This window comes from Chiloscyllium punctatum, chromosome 19 (assembly GCF_047496795.1).
Source record: "Chiloscyllium punctatum isolate Juve2018m chromosome 19, sChiPun1.3, whole genome shotgun sequence".
Lineage (NCBI taxonomy): Eukaryota > Metazoa > Chordata > Chondrichthyes > Orectolobiformes > Hemiscylliidae > Chiloscyllium > Chiloscyllium punctatum.
The window spans coordinates 97336568-97358780 of NC_092757.1; the positions used below are offsets into that span (position 1 = coordinate 97336568).

At 40.6% G+C, this 22213-nt stretch overlaps 1 protein-coding gene across 14 annotated transcripts in view; it reads right to left on the minus strand.

Annotated features, from left to right (window-relative positions):
• The window catches only part of ncor1 (nuclear receptor corepressor 1), a 406208-nt gene that overhangs the window by 318508 nt on the left and 65487 nt on the right, over positions 1-22213 (minus strand). For 13 of the 14 annotated variants that reach the window (XM_072590142.1, XM_072590155.1, XM_072590143.1 and 10 more), the window contains 2 exons: positions 18408-18520; positions 14059-14248 (listed from right to left, as the gene is read on the minus strand). In XM_072590142.1, the coding sequence (XP_072446243.1) occupies positions 14059-14248; positions 18408-18520 (303 nt within the window). The remainder of the gene's footprint in view (positions 1-14058; positions 14249-18407; positions 18521-22213) is intronic. The other variant, XM_072590152.1, reaches the window with a different exon arrangement.

The following is a 22213-nucleotide window of genomic DNA, read 5'->3' on the forward strand; positions in this document are numbered from 1 at the left end:
CAGCTGGAAAGAGAGAAAATGTAACTCAGGAATCTGAGTTTTTCTCTTAAGTTCAATAAAAAGTCTCACTCCAGAAATTTCTACCAGAAACCTTGAGATACAACCATCTTGTTGAGTTGTAAAGTCCTTAAGTGAACAAAAAGAAAACCCCATTAGGATACAAAGTAACCATCACAAATTGTGGCGACAGAAATGACACAAAAAAAACCATGTTATTAACTCAAAATTCAAAACCCAAAACTAAAATAAATGATTCATACAGTTCATAGCACAACTTCTCCCAAAGAATGAAAATGTACCTTAGAGGAATTTTCATTTTTAAAGTGTCATCTTACCACAAATTCTATGTTACATAAAATGTACAGTGAGTTACTCAATCATTTTTACATTATGTTCATCCTCATCCCATCTTCTATATGCGCTCTAGATAAAGCATCCATTTCACATGAACGGACCTTCAAATTATATTTGAAAATATAATTGGAGAATTAAGCTCCATCAAAATAACTGATTTCTTATCCCAAAAAATTTCAAATAAAATTGAAGGACAGAAGTAACATTTTTTTCCATGCAGATTCTAAAGTATATTTCAAAATGATATAGATCTGGACCAAGACACAATGTCTCTTTTTCAGCAGTTGAATGTTTTTGTTGACTTGCAGTCAGTGTCTTCAAATGAATAAGTAATCTGTTCATCAGCTTTAAAATAGCCAACACCGACATTGCTGGCATGAACAGTCAATAAAACAACCTCGCATAATTTGGCATGGTTAAAATTGGTAAAATTGTCTACACTGCTTTTAAATTTCAAAGGCACTTTGACACACTTACATCCACTCAAATTTTCTCTTCTTTTCAACAAGTTTGTTAAGGGAACAAGTTTGGAACAAATATGCAATAGAATCCATTCATATCAACAAAATAAACAATTTCATGTTTGTTTTAGGCACAGGAAAATAGCCTGTACTTTTCTCCTCTAGGTGTTACTTGGCTTTGTGCCACTGTATGGCCCAAATAAGTCACCTCCACTTTGGCAAATTTACAAACTGGCTTTTTGTAGCTGTTCAAATAACTCATTAAAATGTTGCAAATATTCTTCCCAGATTTGAAAAGAAACCAACCAACTCGTTAACATAAATTGTACAATTACCAAGTCCTTTGACTAATTTATTTATTAACCATTAAAACTTTACTGGACAATTTTTCCTTCCAAACTACATCACTTTGTACTGTTAAAGCCCATCTGGTGTTACAAATGTCAATATTTCTTTAGTGCTTTGCATTAAAGGAACTTGCCAAAACCTCTTTAGAAAATCAAATATTTTGCCGAATCAGTCAGCTCCCTTTGTTCGACACAATATTCCTGGCAAGTGTAGAGTTTGAGTTTGTCATTACGTTGACTTGATAATCAATACAGAATCTTTGCGAACCACCTGGTATTGGCACCATCAGTGAGCTCCAGTTACTTTGACTCAATCCAATAAAGTAATTGTTCATCATGAACCTAATCCCATCCGTCACCTAAGCTATATAATGGGTGTTTCTTTATAGTTAATGCATCCTTCACATTAACATCATTAACAGCCAAAATAGTTTTTCCTGATCTAATCCCCAAAATTTGATACGTTTTGTAATGGCCTGTGGAAATCACCATGTGAAAGACAACACATAACACAATACCTTTTAAGTACCTCCATGCTTTGCAACCTCATTACTGCAGGGCCAATTTATGAATTTTCCATTTTTGATTATTTCTCCAAACGCTGTTTCTATTTCAATCCCTAGCTCCTTCACTATGGCACTTTTCTCCTGACTATCGTGCCTATCATATCTTTTCCAAATATTAACACGACACACTCTTTAATTGGTTCACCAGTCTAAAGTACTCACTACATCATTTATATCATTCAGGTAAATACATTAAAACTTTATCTCATGCCAAATTTTGAGCTTTGGCCTTTTAGTGTGCTCTAGTTGTTTCTGGTCAACTTATACTTCAGTTTCTCCCAGAAATTCAAGGCACAGATTGGAAATGTAGTTTCTGAACTTTGAGCGACTAACTTTTCTTTAATCAGTTTAAGTTGCATTCTCATCTCTTGGTCGTAAATTTGTTTAAAAGAACTAAGTAGTTTTTGGCGGTGAAGGCACAATGGGCCAAAAGGCCGCCTCAGTACTCTAAGATTCTGAGGAGCTCACTTGGAACATCTCTATGAGCAAATAGTAGCAAAGAAATTCTCTTGTCCCAATCATTTGGATATTCTTCAACAATAAACCTTCAGTAAATCTTATCAAAATATCTATAATTGTTGATAAATTTTGGTTCCAATTCCTGATTTAAAGTAGAGGTCCAACACAATCTTTTTAAAAAGATCCTGCAAAATGGTTCTTCAAAAAGTATTGATATTGTATTTAAAGCTGCAAGTTAATTCAAGGTTGGGATTTTCCCACTGTCTGACATGTGTGGCATGTCTGGCAAAGTATGACTCCACCTTTATGTGGTAATGAGAAATAAAAATGCTTCAATATTTTCGCCTGTGGTTTCCTAATACTTGAATGGTCTGTCATTGGAATTTTGTGAGCCACTTGAAAAGTTTCATTACTATACTCAGGTGGAACAGCCACCAAATGGATAATTGCCCATTCCTCATATGTGGTTATCCATTTCCTCATTGGAACTTTTGTCTACCAAATAATGACACTAAGGTTTTGTTTCTGATCCAAAGTCTGAGTAGCCTCATATAACTCTTTCAACTCCAATTTTTCTTTTTACTATCTTCATTCGTGGGACATGGACAGTGCAGGGCAGGCCAGCATTTATTGTCCATATCTAATGGAAAGTCAACTACATTGGTATGGATCTGGAATTGCATGTAGGCCAGAACAGATAAGAATGGCAGATTTACTCCCACAAAGCAGATTTGTGAACCAGATGAGTTTTTCTGACAAACAGCAAAGGTTTAATGATCATCATTGGACTGTTAATCCAAGATTTTTATTGAACCTGGGTTCCCAGAACATTACCTGGATATTTGGATTAATGATTTAATACTACTAGGCCATTAATTCCTCTTGTTGCATTTTTATGAAAGAAGATGGATTAAACACATTACCATCATTCTCTTTACCTTCAAGCTTTTTAGCTTAAATTAAAAAAACGTACAAATAGAAAAACCATTCCTTCTGGTTGGGAATCTAGAATAAGGGCACAAGTTAAAAATAATGAGACTGATATTTAAGACTAAGATGACAGACAATTTTTTTTACTCAGAAGGCGGTGAATCAGAGTGTTGTGGAAACTTAATCTTTCAGCATATTTAATGTAGAGGTTGCAATGGAGTAACAGGTTATGGGGATACTGTAAGTGTTCAATCAGTCATGATCATATTGAATAAAAACCAGAAGAACTATGAATGCTGTAAATAGGAAAGAAAAGCAGAAATTGCTGGAAAAGCTCAGCACGTCAGCATCTGTGAAAGAAATTCGAATTAATATTTTGGGTCCAGTGACCCTTCTTCAGAACCCATTTCTTTCTACACTGTTTCCTGCCTGCTAACCAGTTCTCTATCCACATCAGTGGATGATCCAACTCCCATGTACTTTCACTTTACAGTTTAATCTCTTTGTGGGACCTTATCAAAAACATTTTGAAATTCCAAATAAACCACACCCACTGGCTCCCCTCATCACCTCTACTAGTTACCTTGTCAAGAAATCCCAATAGATTTGTGAAGTATGATTTTCCTTCCTTAAATCCATGCTGATTCTGTCTGAATTTATCATGTTTTCTGAGTGCTCTGCTATTAAATCGTTTATAATGCACTCGAGCATCTTTCCCACTACTGATGTCAAGGTCGATAATTCTGTTTTCTCTCTCTACCTGATTCCTGAAGAAGGACTTTCGCCCGAAATGTCAATTCACCTGCTCCTTGGATGCTCTCTGACCTGCTGTGCTTTTCCAGCACCACACACTCAACTCTGATCTTCAGCATCTGCAGTCCTCACTTGCTCCTTTTTTATATGCTGAGGTTATGTTAGCTACTCTCCAATACAGAAACTGTTGCAGAGTCCATAGATTCCTGAAAGATGACCACCAAAGCGTTCATTATTTCTCTGACCACTTAACTCGTTTAGTATCTGAGATGATGATTATCAAACCTTGGGGATTTATTGGCCCCTAAATGCCATACATTTCCCCACTAATATTGATTTCATTCCCTTTCATTAGAACCTATGTTCCCTAACATTTTTGGAATCTTATGTGTGCCTTCCTTGCCACATCCTTGTTCCCCTTTTAACCTTTCCTGCTTCTGACTGTAAGGGACCAAACTTTGTGTTCACGAATCTTTTTCTCTGCACATATCTATAAAAGCTTTATGATCAGTTTGTATGCTCCCCAAAAGTTTACTCTTGTACTTTTTCCCCCCATCTTAAATCAATCCCTTTTGTTGAAATCCTAATGGCTCCCAATCCTCAGGTCAGCTGCTTTCTTTGGCGAATTTGTTTGCTCTTTTCTTGGATTTAATACTATCCTTAATTTTCATTGTCAGCGATTATCAGGTCCCTTTTCCAGCTCAAATTCTGTGCTTCACAGGACTGAAGAACTGTTGCAGTTCCTCCTGAGAATGTGTATAGGGTATGAGCAGGTAGGGAAACAGTTATGTCTTGGTTTTTATGAAACAAGAGGTTCAGCTGAACATGACGTAGATCAGATAAGAACTTGCAGATAACAATGGGATGCTGGAGGGAAGGGTAATGGGTTAACGAGGTGGAAATGCATTCATAATATATCGAGCCAGTTAACAATATTAGAAGCATTCAGTGTGTAAAGTCAGTTAAGGTGAAAAGTATTAGATTAGATTTCCTACAGCGTGGAAACAGGCCATTTGGCCCAACAAGTCCACACCGACCCTCCGAAGAGTAACCCCATCCAGATTCTTTTCCCTCTAACAAATGTACCTAACACTATGGGCAATTTAGCATGGCCAATTCATCTGACATGTACATATTTGGACTGTGGGAGGAAACCGGAGCACCCGGAGGAAACCCACGCAGACACGGGGAGAATGTGCAAACTCCACACAGACAGTCACCCGAGGCTGGAATCAAGTCCAAGGCCCCGGTGCTGTGAGGCAGCAGTGCTAATCACCGTGTAGCCCCTAACCCTATGCATTATGTGAAACCAGTTATTCATTGTGTAACAGTAGATGGCTTAATCCTGAATCAGGATCTGAATTCAATGTGTTTTGTGGGCTGTGTAGTGGGGCTGGTTTTGTTTTTACATTGAAATTGTACAACATTACGTCCTTTTTAAAATTATCAAACTTATAACCTTAAAACTAACTGATTCAGTCCCTTGAGACCCTGATTTGTTTGAAATTCTGCATTGCCGGTTTAAAAAAATACACTTGGGTCAGAAGTCATGCTTTCGCCAGATGAGAGTATTGTATTAAAATATCTTTGCTGCTGTGTTCACAAAAAGAGGAGTGCATTTTGAATTTGATGTTTTGTTAAGATTTTAGAGAATATTAGAACTTGAAACTGAGCTGTTTCAGTTCTTTTAATTATTGTTAAGACTTCATTGGCCCCTTTCATATTGCAAATTCAAAAGAATGTTGATCTCTACTAAAGTTGCTACTGTAATTCCAAATTTTTTATTTGGGAAATTTCATTTACATATTTTAAAATATTCAGCATTTGTTTCCCATGATTATTTAAGATTTAAATCTGAACTGAAATTGCCTTCCAATTGCTAAAGCATAGGAAACATTTTGTTGTTTTCTTGCTGTTCCAGACTTTTGAAATACTTTTCGTGAGTGCTTTCACATTAGCCAAATATCAATTTGTTAAAGGAAAATAATTTTTCAATAACTTGAATGAGGTACCCGAGTGTTTGATTTTAGGATCACTGAATGTTGTTTATACTTGACTGAATTGCTTAGCCAGTACAATTTACAAGCTTATGCTTTGTATAAAATTTGACAATGTCGTAAATAAGTGAACTGAGTAATAGACTTCAAGAATGTTGAAATAGGCAGACACAATTTAGTGTAGGTAAATGTGTGACTGTCTTCATACTGATAACCACCCTGGCAAGGAAGGAATGAGAGAGGAAATCCAAAGATATTTTCAGCAGCCAGCATCTTCTCTTGAGTTTCTCCATTCACAGGTAAAGCATGCTTTTGGACCACCGCCCGCCTCTCCACAACCTGATTCAACGGATTCAATCAGCTCCCCAGTGATGAGCATGAAAAGTGAAGCAACTAACAACAGTAAAGAGGAGGTCGGTATGCTTTTTATCAGTGGCCTTCCTATGGACATTAAACCACGTGAGCTTTACCTTGTCCTTCTATCATTTAAGGAAATGCTCACTGATTGTAGCGGTCACCCAATATGTTGCCTTATTTGGATGCTCTTCCCTGTAAAATGACTGTATAACTCATTAAGAAACTACTATTCCAGAGAAGACTGTGAACTCATGTCTCTGTACACATAGGTAATCATTCTCTCTCATTCCAGGGCCCGGAATAAAGGTGAAGGAGGTAAAACGAGACTGTGTTGCTCAACGTTTTGCTTCGACTGAGGGGCGGGGTGGGTGGGGGGGGGGGGGGGATAGAAAGAGAATGGGGCAACACTCCATGTGCTCTTTAATTTTTTGTGCTTTCAGTTTACCTTTAGTCAACAATCTTAAATAATCCACTGTTAAATCTTCCACAACTCTGAAAAACACCCAAAGCCCATCTTCAAATTCCATATTGTAAACCTGATCATAAAACAACTGATTTATGCCCAAAACTACACACAGTCATTACTTTAATAAGAAAGATATTAAGCTCTCCTATTACAACCTTCTTGCTAAGAGCCCCCAAATGTTATGATCAAGGCTAATTTTATCACTGGACAAGGCAGAGTCCAGACTGAAATCTGTGTCGATAGATCATAACTTGCTTTTGTTTTGGTTTGTCCCAAAAGTAAATAGAAGGTGGTCTCTCACTGAAACAGAAGCTTGCAATTTTGTTTTAACAATAAAGCAGAAATTTATTAAGCAAAAAAAAACTAGAATGAACCAATCCATTTACAGAGGAAACATAGTCAAAGCGTTTCAAACACACAGTAAAAGTGTATTCCATAAATCCCAAAACACTCCTTAAAAAAAATTTCTGCCTAGTACTCAACACCAACTCTTGTCTAGTACATACATCAGAATCCCTTTCTGTAACATCTCAATATGTTTAAGGCAACTGTGACTTCAAATCCCAGACTGGAAAATGGATAGCTTATTCTTGGCCTTATCATTCACCAGAGTTCATACAAATTCAGCTTCAGTTCCTCTCCGGGTTTTATCCCAACACTTTCAGACTGTCACTAACTTTTTACTCTAAGGTAATCCGTGTTACTATGTTTCCATTTCTCAGGAGCACTACTCCATATATATGTCTCCACACAAGGACTTCATAGAATTCCCCAAAACAAAGTATAACAAAAATGTCTCAATTTAACGGATAAGTATTCCCCTCAAGCTCAATAGAAACTCCCAGCTCAGATATTTCTAACAGAAACCTTGAGGTATACCTGGCCATGTTGTAAAATTCTGAAGTAAACAAAAATACCAGATAGGCTGCCAAGCCCTCACAAACTGTAGGAAAAGAAATCACCATGGCTACAGAACTGTGATAATGTTTAACTTCAGACACATCAAAAACCCATATATTACTAACTCAAAATTCACATGCCAAGTTTTAAAAATAGCTACTAATATATATGTATGAATTGGCCAGGTTATATCACAGCATCCAGAGTTGGTCATAGAGTCCTACTAGCACGGAGACAAAACCTTTTGACCCAAACTGGTCCATGCCAAACAAAATGTCCATCAACTCTAACCACATTTCCTTGCGTATATAAGGAACAAGAGGGTAACGAGAGAAAGGGTTTGCCCCATTTAAGAACACAGTAGGAAGGTTATGCATGGAGTAACAAAAATGGGTGAGCTAATGATAGGCTATTGGAGAAAATGAAGAGGCATGGCATTGAGGGTGATTTAGCAGTTTGGATTAGAAACTGGCTTTCTAAAAGAAGGCAGCGTGTTGTGGTTGATGGAAAATATTCAGCCTGGAGTCCAGTTACTAGTGGTGTTCCACAAGGATTTTTTTTGGGAGCACTGCTGTTTGTCATTTTTATAAATTACTTGGATGCAGGCATAGGTGGATGGATTAGTAAATTTGCAGATGATACTAAAGTCGATGGAGTAGTGGACAGTGTGGAAGAATATTACAGGTTGCAGGGGGATTTGGATAAAGTGCAGAATTGGGCAGACAGGTGGTAAATGGAGTTCAATGCTGCTAAATGTGAGATGATGCACTTTGGGAAGAATAACAGGAAGGCAGAGCACTGGGTCAACAGAAAGATTCTTGGTAGTGTGGATGTGCAGAGGGATCTTGGGAGTCCATGTACATAGATCCCTGAAAGTTGCCACCCAGGTTGATAGTACTGTTAAGGCGGCATACGGTGTGTTGGGTTTCATTCGTAGAGGGATTGAGTTCCGGAGCCACAATATCATGTTGCAACTATACAAAACGCTGGTGCGGCCACACTCGGAATATTGTGTACAGTTCTGGTTGTCATATTTCGGGAAGGATGTGGAAGCATTGGAAAAGGTGCAGACGAGATTTACCATGATGTTGCCTGGTCTGGAGGGGAGGTCTGATGAGGAAAGGCTGAGAGACTTGGGTCTGTTCTCATTGGAAAGGCGGCGGCTTAGAGGGGATTTGATAGAGACATACAAGATCATCAGAGGATTAAATAGGGTTGACAGTGAAAGGCTTTTTCCTAGAATGATGACGTCAGCTTGTACGAGGGGGCATAACTGTAAATTGAGGGGTGATAGATTTAAGACAAATGTCAGAGGCAGGTTCTTTACGCAGAGAGTGGCAAGGGCATGGATTGCCCTACCTGCTTATGTAGTCAACTCAGTCACACTAGGGAGATTTAGACAATCCTTAGGTAAGAACATGGATGATTTTGGTATAGTAGGGGGTCGAGCGGAGAATAGTTCACAGGCCGGCGCAGCATAGAGGGCCGAATGGCCTGTTCTGCGCTGTACTGTTTTATGTTCTTAATTAATGAATACTTTACATCGGCATTCATCGGGGAGAGGGACACGTCTGATGTTGAGGTTAGGGATAGATGTTGGATTACTCGAGGTCAAGTCAGCTCAAAGTTTGGGAGAAGATTTGTAGCTCCGGTGCTCGTTGTTGTGGTTCTGTTCGCTGAGCTGGGAATTTGTCTTGCAAACGTTTCGTCCCCTGTCTAGGTAATATCCTCAGTGCTTGGGAGCCTCCTGTGAAGCGCTTCTGTGCTGTTTCCTCCAGCATTTATAGTGGCCTGTCTCTGCCGCTTCCGGTTGTCAATTCGAGCTGTCTGCTGTAGTGGCCGGTATATTGGGTCCAGGTCGATGTGTTTGTTGATAGAGTCTGTGGATGAGTGCCATACCTCAAGGAATTCCCTGGCTGTTCTCTGTTTGGCTTGCCCTATAATGGTAGTGTTGTCCCGGTCGAATTCATGTTGCTTGTCGTCTGTGTGTGTGGCTACTAAGGATAGCTGGTCGTGTCATTTCGTGGCTAGTTGGTGTTCGTGTATACGGATCGTTAACTGTCTTCCTGTTTGTCTGATGTAGTGTTTTGTGCAGTCCTTGCATGGGATTTTGTACACTACATTAGTTTTGCTCATGTTGGGTATCGGGTCCTTTGTCCTGGTGAGTTGTTGTCTGAGCGTGGCTGTTGGTTTGTGTGCTGTTATGAGTCCTAGTGGTCGCAGTAGTCTAGCTGTCAGTTCAGAAATGCTCCTGATGTATGGTAGTGTGGCTAGTCCTTTGGGTTGCGGCATGTCCTCGTTCCGTTGTCTCTCCCTTAGGCACCTGTTGATGAAATTGCGAGGGTATCCGTTTTTGGCGAATACCTTGTATAGGTGTTCCTCTTCCTCTTTTTGTAGTTCTGGTGTGCTGCAGTGTGTAGTGGCCCTTTTGAATAAGGACTAGCCACACTACCATACATCAGGAGCATTTCTGAACTGACAGCCAGACTACTGCGACCACTAGGACTCATAACAGCACACAAACCAACAGCCACTCTCAGACAACAACTCACCAGAACAAAGGACCCGATACCCAACATGAGCAAAACCAATGTAGTGTACAAAATCCCATGCAAGGACTGCACAAAACACTACATAGGACAAACAGGAAGACAGTTAACGATCCGTATACACGAACACCAACTAGCCACGAAACGACACGACCAGCTATCCTTAGTAGCCACACACGCAGATGACAAGCAACATGAGTTCGACTGGGACAACACTACTATTATAGGACAAGCCAAACAGCAAACAGCCAGGGAATTCCTCGAGGTATGGCACTCATCCACAGACTCTATCAACAAACACATCGACCTGGACCAATATACCGGCCACTACAGCGGACAGTTCGAACTGACAACCGGAAGCGGCAGAGACAGGCCACTATAAATGCCGGAGGAAACATCACAGAAGCGTTTCACAGGAGGCTCCCAAGCACTGAGGATGTCACCTAGACAGGGGACGAAAAGTTTGCAAGACAAGTTCCCAGCTCGGCGAACAGAACCACAACAACGTCAAGTCAGCATAAGGAGGGAGGAAGTGATGGGTATTCTAAAAGACATTAAGGTAGACAAGTCCACAGGTCTGAACGGGCTCTATCCCAGATTACTGAGGGCAGAGAGGGAGAATAGCTGGGATCTTAACAGATACCTTTGCAACATCCTTGAACATGGGAAAGATTCCACAGGACTGGAGAATTGCTAATGTTGTCCCCTTATTTAAGAAGGGTAGCAAGGATAATCTAGGTAATTAGAGAACGGTGAGTCTGACGACACTGTTTGGGAAGCTGTTGAGAAGATATGAGGAATAAGATCTATTCCCATTTGGAAGAAAATGGGATTATCAGTGATAGGCAACATGGTTTTGTGCAGGGAAGGTCACGTCTTACTCGCTTAAAGTCATAGAGTCACAGAGATGTACAGTATGGAAACAGACCCTTCGGTCTAATTTGTCCATGCTGACCAGATATCCTAACCCAATCTAATCCCACCTGCCAACACCCAGCCCATATCCCTCCAAACCCTTCCTAGATGACTTTTAAATATTGCAATCGTACTAGACTCCACCACTTCCTCTGGCAGCTCATTCCATACACGTACCACCCTCTGAGTGAAAATGTTGCCCCTTAGGTCTCTTTTATACCTTTCCCCTCTCACCTTAAACCTATACCCTCTAGTTCTGAACTCCAGGGAAGAAACTTTGTCTATTTATCCTATCCATGCCCCTTCATGATTTTATAAGCCTCTATAAGGTCACCCCTCAGCCTCTGACACTACAAGGAAAACAGCCCCCGCCTATTCAATCTCTCCCTATAGCTCAAATCCTCCAACCCTGGCAACATCCTTGTAAATCTTTTCTGAACCCTTTCAAGTTTCACAACATCTTTCCGATAGGGAGGAGACCAGAATTGCACGCAATATTCCAACAGTCATCAAACCAATGTCCTGTACAGCTGCAACATGACCTCCCAACTCCTGTACTCAATACTCTGACCAATAAAGGAAAGCATTCCAGATGCCGCCTTCACTATCCTATCTACCTGCGACTCTACTTTCAAGGAGCTATGAACCTGCACTCCAAGGTCTCTTTGTTCAAAACACTCCCCAAGACCTTACCATTAAGAGTATACATCCTGCTAAGATTTGCTTTCCCAAAATGTAGCACCTCACATTTATCTAAATTAAACTCCATCTGCCTATTGGCCCATCTGATCAAGATCCTGTTGTAAGCTGAGGTAATCTTCTTCGCTGCCCACTACACCTCCAATTTTGGTGTCATCTGCAAACTTACTAACTATACCTCTAATGCTCGCATTCAAATCATTTATGTAAATGACAAAAAGTAGAGGACCCAACACCGATCCTTGTGGCATTCCACTGGTCGCAGGCCTCCAGTCTGAAAAACAACCTTCACCACCACCTTCTGTTGTCCACTTTCAAGCTCATTCTGCATCAAAATCAAGTTTGAGAGACGAGATTTCTCACACACAAAGCCATGGTGACTATTCTTAATCAGTCCTTGCCTTTCCAAATACGTGAAACCGGAGCCATACCGCCTCCTCTTTTCTGGTCAAAGCATCAACATCTCTTGTCATCCACGATTCCTTATTCCTGTCAACCTTGCCTTTCACCCTCATAGGAACATATCGACCTTGAACTCTAGATATCTTGCTTTTAAAGACCTCCCACTTGGCGTAGATCCCTTTGCCTGCAATCAAAGTACTCCAATCAACCCTTGCAAGCTCCTGTCTAATTCCATCAAAATTCGTCTTGCCCCAATATAGAACTTGAACCGGTGGACCGGTTTTGTCCCTCTCCCTAGACATTTTTTCTAGTATCACTAAGATATGCCATTATAAACAATGTAGATTGAAATATAAAATTTCAAAGACATATTGATCGATCACGTAAATAGTTAAAATTGTGGCAAATGGATTTGAATTTGTTGAATGTGATGTCAACAACATTATAACTAAAACAGATAGATCACAATACTCACTAAATGGTTGAAAGCTTGGACAGTGGGGACTAATTAAGATATTAAGATCTCATGAGCAAATACAGAAAATAATACTAAAGTCTCATGAAATGCTGGCTTCAGTACCTAGAATGCTTAAATACAAGAGGCAGAAGTCATGCTTCAAGTATACAAAACCACAGTTAGACCACATCTGTGGTAATAGCAAGAACAGTTCTGCAAAGTACACCTTTCAAAATACTGGCCTTGAACAAAGTGCTTAATAATTTGTTTTTACTTACTCTTTTCTGGAACATGGACATCTACAATTCTCATTATTTTTTGCCTCACAAAAGTCTGGAAGGGAAAAGTGAGGACTGCAGATGCCGGGTGTGGAGGGTGGGTTTGTGGGGGGAGCATGGACCTAACGAGAGAGTCACGGAGGGAATGGTCCCTGCGGAACACAGGGATGAAGAGTGAAATGTGTCTCTGGTGGTGGGGTTTGATTGTCGATAGCGGAAATGGCAGAGGATAACGCACTGTATCTGGAGATTTGTGAGGTGGAAGGTGAGGACCAGGGAGGTTCTATCCTTGTTGCAGTTGAAGGAATGGAGGTTCAAGAGCAGAGTTTGCGAAGTGGCGGAGATGTGCTGGAGGACATTGTTGATCACGTAGGAAGGGAAATTGTGTTTCTTGAAATAGGAGGCCATCAGGGATATCCTGGAGTGGAATTGCTCTCCTCGGAGCAGATATGGTGGAGGTAGAGAAATTGGGAGTAAGGGATCGCGTTTATACAGGAAGGGGGCACATGGGAGGAGGTGTAGACCAGATAGCTGTGGGATTGGGTGGGTTTGAAATCGATGTGCATGTAAAAATCTAGAAGTCTGATTCTGCTACTTTCTATGACAATCCTCAACCCTCATCAGTTCTTTTTTCAGGAAGAGGGTCCCAGAAATACATGACTATCTGCATAAAGAAGTGCTTTCTGACATTGTTTCTAAAATATCCCACTCTAATGTCAAGGCTATGCTCCCTAATTCTGAACCCCAACCAAAGAAGAAACAGTTTGTCTCTACCCTATCAAATGTTTTAGTCACCTTAATCATCTCAATTACATTACATAATTCAAGGGCAAGCTCCTTAAATGAATTGCTCGTTTTAGATTTAATATTTTATTAAAGTTGGGTCACTTGTAACCACTCAAAATGCAAGGAGTAATCTCTCGGCTGTTTTCAGTAAAATTGTGAAATAATAAATGTTTGAGATATAAACTGCAAATGTTAACAGCAGTCAACAAGATGAAAGTTGGGTTTAAAGATCTGAGCAGAACTCAGCTCTTCCAATTTCTTCTATTCTGCTTAGGTATCAGAAGTAAGCTAGAAAAGTTTAGTTTGCTAAATATAACATTACGCGTGTTGGTTTTTGAATGAAACATCTAAAGTGCTGCCTACTCTAACAACCAACACTTACCTTTTTCACCTCTGTGGGTGCTCGAAGACCCTCTGGTACTGGGTGAGCTAAGGGCAGTACTGTAGCACGCTGAAAGTGGGGATCAGGTACCTGTTCAAGCCGTGGGCGTTTGGATTCCAATGATTCATGGTCAGGCTGTCCAGCCACGCTATGGTATGACTGCTCATAGCCACTCCTCCTTTCTTGAGGCCTGCAAAACAATTTGTCTTCCCAAATTAATTTGTCTTTTGAATCTATCACTAACCTCTGGAGCTTTTTGTCTTCTGTTCCAAAGAGATCAACAATTCCAATCTAACCTTATAAATAAAATCCTTCCCCTCTGCAGCCTTTCGAGGACCTTCACATCTTTCCTCAAGTGCATTGAACAGAATTGAAAACAATACTCTAGCTAGAATCTAACTGGAGCTAAATAAAGATTCAGCATAACTTCTCCCTCAATGTTTCTATGTATCAACCCAAGATCTTATATGCTTTACTAACCATTCTCTCGGATGTGCACACATCTCAGGTCTCTCTGTTCCTTACACTCTTTGAGACTGTGCTATTAAACCTCTCCCTGTCCCTTCTACTAAAATACACTGTATCATTCTTCTCGATATTAAAGTCCACATGCCACTTGTGTATGATAAGTTTATGACATTCACACCAAGTCAAAAAGTGTGGCACGGAAAAAGCACAGCCAGTCAGGTAGCATCCAAGGAGCAGGAGAATCAACGTTTCAGGTAAAAGCCCTTCATCAGGAGTTGTGATGAAGGGCTTAGGCCAGAAATGTCGACTCTCCTGCTCCTCGGATGCTACCTGACCTGCTGTGCTTTTCCAGCGGCACACTTTTCAACTCCGACTCTCCAGCATGTGCAATCCTCACTTTCTCCTATGACATTTTGCATTTTGTATGCACCATCCTCACTGTTTGCCACTTTGGAGTCATCAGCAAATTTTGACATTTGATTCTGTATTGCAAGATATAATGAATTTAAGTACAGAAAAAAGACAGATCTTAGCATTGATTCGTGGGGATCGCCTATTGCTCATCAGTCTCATAAACTCCCATCTACCGTAGCCTACTGGTTTCCATCCATAGATATAACTTTGGAAAGAATCAAGGAAAAGGTACAAATGCGCTTCTCAACCTAAACAACCTCAAGTAAAAATAAAATACTGCAGATGCTGCAAGTCTGAAATAAATGCAGATAATGTGGAGAAACTCAGATCTAGCAGCACCTGAATGGAGAGAAAGAGAAACAATGCGAGTCCAATATAACTCTGTTGACAATTTCTCTATCCACAGATGACACTTTTCCTGCTAAGTTTCTCCAATACTTTCTGTGTTTGAAGAAATTCAATGGATACAAATTCAAAGATCATGGTAACAAACAGGGTAAATAAAAGGAAATCAGTAGATACAAGATATTTAGATTTGCAAAAGGCATTTGACAAATACATACATAAGGCTACTTATGAACCCACGGTGTCCAGGATAGTTTATTCCCATTGATAGAGGGTTGGCTAGCTAATAGGAGACAGAGAATTGGGATAAAGGGGGGCATTTTCATTGCAACAATCCATAATTAGGGGAATGGCACAGGGAAGGGTGCTGGGGAAACAATTATTTGCAATATATGTTAATGACTTGGATGACAGAAGTGAACACGCTATTGCCAAGTTTGAGAATAAAACAAAAGTACGTGGGAAGGCAAGGAGAGCCTTGTGTATATTTAAGGTTCAGATAGTTAGATTCTTCATCAGTTGGGAAAATTAAGGGTTATGAAGAAAGGGCAGGAAAGTGGACACGAGGAGTGTCAGCCATGCCCTTATTGAATGGAGAAGTAAGCTCAAGGGGCCAAACGGTTCCAACTTCTTATGGTCTTAAGTGATGTGGATGACACAGAAGGCTGTCAAGGCTGGAACATTAGGTATATTCAAGGCTGAGACAGATGCATTTTTAATTATTATGGGAATCAAAGCGCAAAGGGCATTGAAGATTATCAGATCAGCTCTGATCTCACTGAATGATGGTGTGGACTCTATGACTTGAATGGCTTACGTCGACTCCTACCTCTTATGGCCGTACTTACTTTGGCGCAAAGGCGGAGGTCTAGACAATAACTGTTTTTAGTGAACACAAACTCCAGAAGCCAAACAAATACCTTTTTTGTTAAGTTTGAAATGATTAATCTACCACAGTCTGTTGAGATGAACCTACCTTGATAAGTGACAACACTGTTAAATATCCTATCACAAGAACCAAGGGGTTTTTACAGATTTCCAGCAGTGCAGGTTAGTCACACAGGGATTCTAGCTCATCTTGAATCTGCCCATTAAGAACCATTCTCTACACAGTAGTTCAAAGCCCGCCATTCGACAGATCAGAGAGGACACAATGGAAGGAAAACACTGGAGATTTCCCTTGTTTGCATTTTCTTGATTATAAGACTGTTTACAGGTAGATCTTGCCAAAATGGTAAGAGAGAAAACAGAGAAATGAAATTCCTGGATAACCTCCCAATTTCACATTATTTCATTTTAACAGATTGTGGATGATTGAGGTCCAAAGTGTAAACAACAAAGTGTGGGAGAAAACTGGTTGATTAATTGAGGGCTTCTGCAATGTGCTGCAAACTGATGTTCGAATAGCTAACTCTACTATCAAGAGGGAGCGTGATTGGTTTGCCTCTGAGCAGAGATGGCATCTCATAGAAGCCAAGTGTCCTTACCAAGTAATATTTAATCCAGGTTATCTCCTGGTTGGTTTCAACTCCATAAGGAAATTGGAAAGGAGTTTTATAAATTATTTTTTCCCTTCTCTCGGGAGATTGCGTGGTTGCAGGGTATTGGGCTGGGTTGAGGGAGAGAAGCAGAGTTTACCTGTAATAGATCAACTATCTCAGTGTGGGGAAGGCATGGTGATCAGCTAATCTTTTCTTGTCTGTTATTTTGTATGTTAGTATGTTTTAGTCGAGTAGAATTTGTCAGAATCAGGTACAGGACAGTAGTACTAGTCTCTAAAATTTTGCAGTGGCACATCTACATACATGCATCAGCATAGTTAGCCAGGTTAGAAAAATGTGCAAGTACAAGTGCACAAAAGCAGACAACAATGCACATGTAATATTTCTGGAACATAATCTCTGGGTTCTTTTATCAGTCACACTTGAGATAATTAGAGAACAAAAAATAAAGTAGCACAGGAACACTTTGCCCTTCCATACTCAAAATGTCTTCACTTACAGGTTCTGTATCCCTCTCTTCCTTTCTTATTCATGTATTCGTTCAGGTACGTCTTGAATGCTGCTATTGCATCTGCTTCCATCACCTCCTCTGGCAGCACATTCCAGGCACTCACTACCATTTGCGTGAAAAATGTGCCTTGCACATCTCTTTCAAACTCCCCTCTCCCCCACCCCACAGCCAGAACCTGTGTACCCTAGTAATCGACTTCTCCACCCTGGGGAAAAAGCCTCATATTTTCCATGCCATTCATAAACTAAAACTTCTACCAGGTTGCCCGTCAACCTCCTGCATTCCAGTGAAAACAAAACCAGTCTATTTAACCATTCTTCATTGCTAAATTCACCCATACCAGGCAATATCCTGGAAAACATTTTTTGCACCCTCTACAAAGTACTCATATTCTTCTGGTAGTGCAGTGACTAGAACTGTACGCAAAATTACAACTGTGACCTAAACAAAGTTCTATGAAGCTGCAGCATAACTTGTCTTATCCTTACATTCAATGCCACTTCCAATGAAGGCAAGCATGCCACAGGCCTTTTTAGCTTCCTTATCTACACATGCTGCCATCTTCAGTGATCTGTAGACTTGCACACCCAGATCCCTCTTTATATCAATACACCTAAGGGTTCTGTCATTCATTGTATAATTCTCACCTGCAATTGACCTTCCAAAACGCTTACATTTGTCCGGATTAAAATCCATCTGCCATTTTTCTGAATATGTCTCCAACTGATCTATATCCTGCTGTATCCTCTGACAATCCTCCTTTCTATTCACAACTCCACCAATCTTTGTATTGTCTGGAAACTTACAAATTAGACCAGCCACGCTTTCCTCCAAATTATACTCAAATTTAGTCTCTGAGTCACTACTAACTTTAATCGCTGGAAAAACTGTCAAAGCAAATACCCTTCAGTGATTTTCTCACTCTCCTCTACCTCATGGTTACATGTAATCTTTCACCATCTGCAAACTGCTTTGACTAGTCAGGGCAAATCAAAATCAGTCCTCAGTATGGAAACTGGGTAAAACAACTCTTTCCCCCTCTATTCCCTGATCAATCACTGTAAATAGACAGGATGCTAGCCTGTTACTAGAAGCTCAAAATTACTCACCTATCAGAGGCTGGATGGAACTCTGAAAGCAGCGATGGGCGTCTACGCAGCTGCTGATGCTGCTGCTGTAAAAGCTGTGAATCCTGAAGGCGATAATCTGGAACTGCAAATTCCTGCAAAACAAAAGACATTTTGACAACAAAATCTGTTTTATATGTGGCTACAACAGCAGGTTAAAGATTAGGAATTCTGAAATATGTAACTGAGGCGGCAAGAATCAGACAGAGCTCTCGAACGTTACAAGGTGGTCAGGAAGGAAGTGATGAATGGACTTAGGAGAGCTAGAAGGGGGCATGAAGGAGCTTTAGCGGGTAGGATTATGGAAAACCCTAAGGCACTCTACACTTATGTGAGGATCAAAAGGATGACCAGAGTGAGGGTAGGGCCAATTGGGGATAATTGAGAGAACTTGTGCCTAGAGTCAGAGTAAGTAGGGATGATCCTTAATGAATACTTTGCTTCAGCATTCATTACTGAGCAGGACCTTGATGTTTCCGAGGATAGCGTGAAACAGACTGATATACTAGAACAGATTGATGTTAGGAAGGAAAATTTTGAAAAACAAAGATAGATAAATTCCCAGGACCAGATGGGATATACCCTAGGTTATTACAGAAAAGCGAGGAAACAGATTGCTGCGTCTTTGGCCATGATCTCTGCATCCTCACTGTCCACTGGAGTAGTGCCAGATAATTAGAGAGTGGCAAATATTATTCCCTTGTTCAAGAAAGGGAATAGGGATAATCCTGGGGAATTATGGACCCGCCAGTCTTACGCCAGTGGTGGGCAAAGTGTTAGAGTGGATTCTGAGAGACAGGATTTATGATTATTTAGAAAACCATAGTTTGATTAGATAGTCAGCATGCCTTTGAGATTGTGAAAAAAACACGTTGATGTAGGTAGAACAGTGGATGTGGTGTACAAGGACTTTAGCAAGGCATTTGTTAAGGTTCTCCATGGTAGGCTCATTCAGAAAATAAGGAGGCATGGGATACAGTGAAATATGGCTGTCTGGATACAGAATTGGCTGGCCCATAGAAGACAGAGGGTGGTGGTAGATGGGAAGTAGTCAACCTGGAGCTCAGTGACCAGTAATGTTCCACAGGGATCGGTTCTGGGACCTCTACATTTTGTGATTTTTATAAATAACTTGGATGAGGAAATGCAATGGTGGGTTAGTTAGTTGGTCGATGACATGAAAGTTGGTGGAGTTGTAGATAGTGTGGAGGGCTGTTATAGGTGCAATGAGTCATTGAAAGGATGTAGAACTGAGCTGAGAAGTGGCAGATGGAGTTCAACCTCGAAAAGTGCGAAGTTATTCATTTTGAAAGGTCAAATTTGAATGCGGGATAAGAGGTTCACAATGTTAAAAGATTAAACTGGAATATCTCTCTGAACATTAATGTAATAAAGAGTTAAGCTGCTGAGTCACCATTCTGGAAGTCAGTGGAAACGAAAATCATGAAAGAATGTGGATGACTCACGCTCCAATTGGACAGTCATTTGCTACTACTCCACTACTTTTATCAAATTAAACTATCATTCAATTTCTTCCATTCAGAAATGCTTTCGAGCCATCCTCTGAAGCGAGGATACCTCACACCTACACTGCCTTGGGGAATCACAGTCAGGAAATCATCTGCATACCGGTTCCCCAGGATTAGGGCATTCGCATTTGCCTTATCTCGGAGGACGATCTCATCCTACCATTGTACCTGGGGTAATATGTGACTGTGAAGGGGTGACTGGAGGCTGTCTTGAGTGGCATGTGACTATGGGGGAGCGGCCAGAGTATCTGTAAGCCTGGCCAACTGACAAGTATAAAGGGGATGTGTTTTCTTTATTCAAGACTGAGGAGTGTCACCTGGCTTGTACAAGCTTAAATAAACTTTAACTGTTTGCAGAAGTTGATGTGTGCGAAACCTTGGGAAAAGAACCTACCATATGATGGCAGTGGTGGGATTCCAACATACACGGAGCTTCCAAGTGGACTGAATAAGCAATCCTCTGAGTGTTGGATGCATGAGACACATGGGCACACAAGGTAAATTTCACCTTGATCTCTCTCTAAATTTAACACTCAGTCAACCCCTCATCTCCTGGGACTCACTGGTGACGGAATCTTTGAGGTAACTCGCATACTTATGAACCAACGAGTCACTTTGCACGAAGCTGAATTTTAAAAGGGTTTTGAAATGAGATAAATCAGGGTGAGAGTCCCCAGGGTTAAATCAGGCTTAGAGTCCTCTGGGTAAAAAGGAGTTAGACTCCTCTAGATACAAAGGACTTAGACTCCTCTTGGTAAAAAAAGGGTTAGAGTCCTCGAGGGAAAAAGGAGTTTTAAGTCCTCTACGGACACAAGATTTGAGGCTCTGACAAAAAAGTTAGAATTTGGTACTTAAAGTTATCGCCTGTGTCCTCCTGCCTTCTCTTAGAAGTACTTCTTGGACAACATGGCATCACTGGGAAAAAGGAGAGAAAGGAGAGCCGGTCTGCTCGGATCTAGACAGTAAAGTGCATTGACCACCAAGGAAGCTTTGTTTGGTTTTTTGTGCCGTGGACTTGACTCTGCGAGTCCTTCTGGGGAAGAGGGGAGTGGCCTGGACTGCAGCACCATGTGGTGCACCGAGAAGCTTTTCTCTTCTTGAGGATGTGATTTCGTCAGGAGGGTATGGCTGAAATTTCTTTCCTTCGCAGCCTTGTCCAGTGGTGGGTGGTATTCCTCGGTCTGGTTTCCACCGAGATAAGGATGCTTTAGTGATCTTTTTGTGTGCACACGTGCCAGGTGCTGTGGGGTTCACAGAGATTTGGGAATCTTGGACCAATGCTTGTGGCTTTTTTTTCCTGCGCCGTGGTGGTTGATTGGCAGTCTGTGGGTGTGATTTACTTTTGTCCAACTCTGGTGTGGATCTTTTTGGGCTACCTCCTCCATTTTTTGACTCCTTGTTTTTCACTTCATGGATTATCACTGGGTGAACTGAGGGGGGGGCTCTCAAATGGGCGCGTTTTTCCCATGTATGAAAATGAGAAGAACCCTAACCAGAGACTCTTCAAAAGAAAAAACAAGAAATGCTGAAATTAAGGTTGCACTATTACTTGGGTCAAGGGGGATGTTTCAATGTAAATTCCACCATGCTGAGAGGATATTTAAATATTTTCGTTTGTTAAAATACTGGTTCAGAAAATCCTTTTAAGTCACTGTTTTGCCTTGTTTGAATCAGGATCGCAATTCAGAGTTTTATGCGGGCTATGTAATGGGGCAGATTTTGTTTTTACATTGAAATTGTACAACATTATGTCCTTTTTAAAATGATCAAAGTTGTAACCATAAAACAAACTGAGTGCCTCGAGTCCCTGATTTGTTTCAAATTCTACAATGCCTGTTTAAAAAAAGAGTGTTGTGGTCATGCTTTAGCCAGATCAGAGTATTGTATTAAATATCTTTGCTATTTTTAAGATGCAGAGTGGTCACAAAAAGAAGAGTGTATTTTAAGTTTGATATTTTGTTAAGATTTGAGAGACTTAACTTCAGGCTGAGCTGTTTAAATTCTTTCAATTATTGTTAAGACTTCATTGGCCCCCTTCATACTGCAAATTCAAAGAATGTTGATCTCTACCAAAGTTGCCATTGTAATTCCAATGGTTCTATTTGGGAAGTTTCATTTGGAGAACATATTTTGATTAGATTAGATTCCCTACGGTGCGGAAACAGGCCCTTCGACCCAACAAGACCCTTCGAAGAGTAACCCACTCAGACCCATTCCCCTACACCTTCTAATGCACCTATCACTATGGGCAATTTAGCA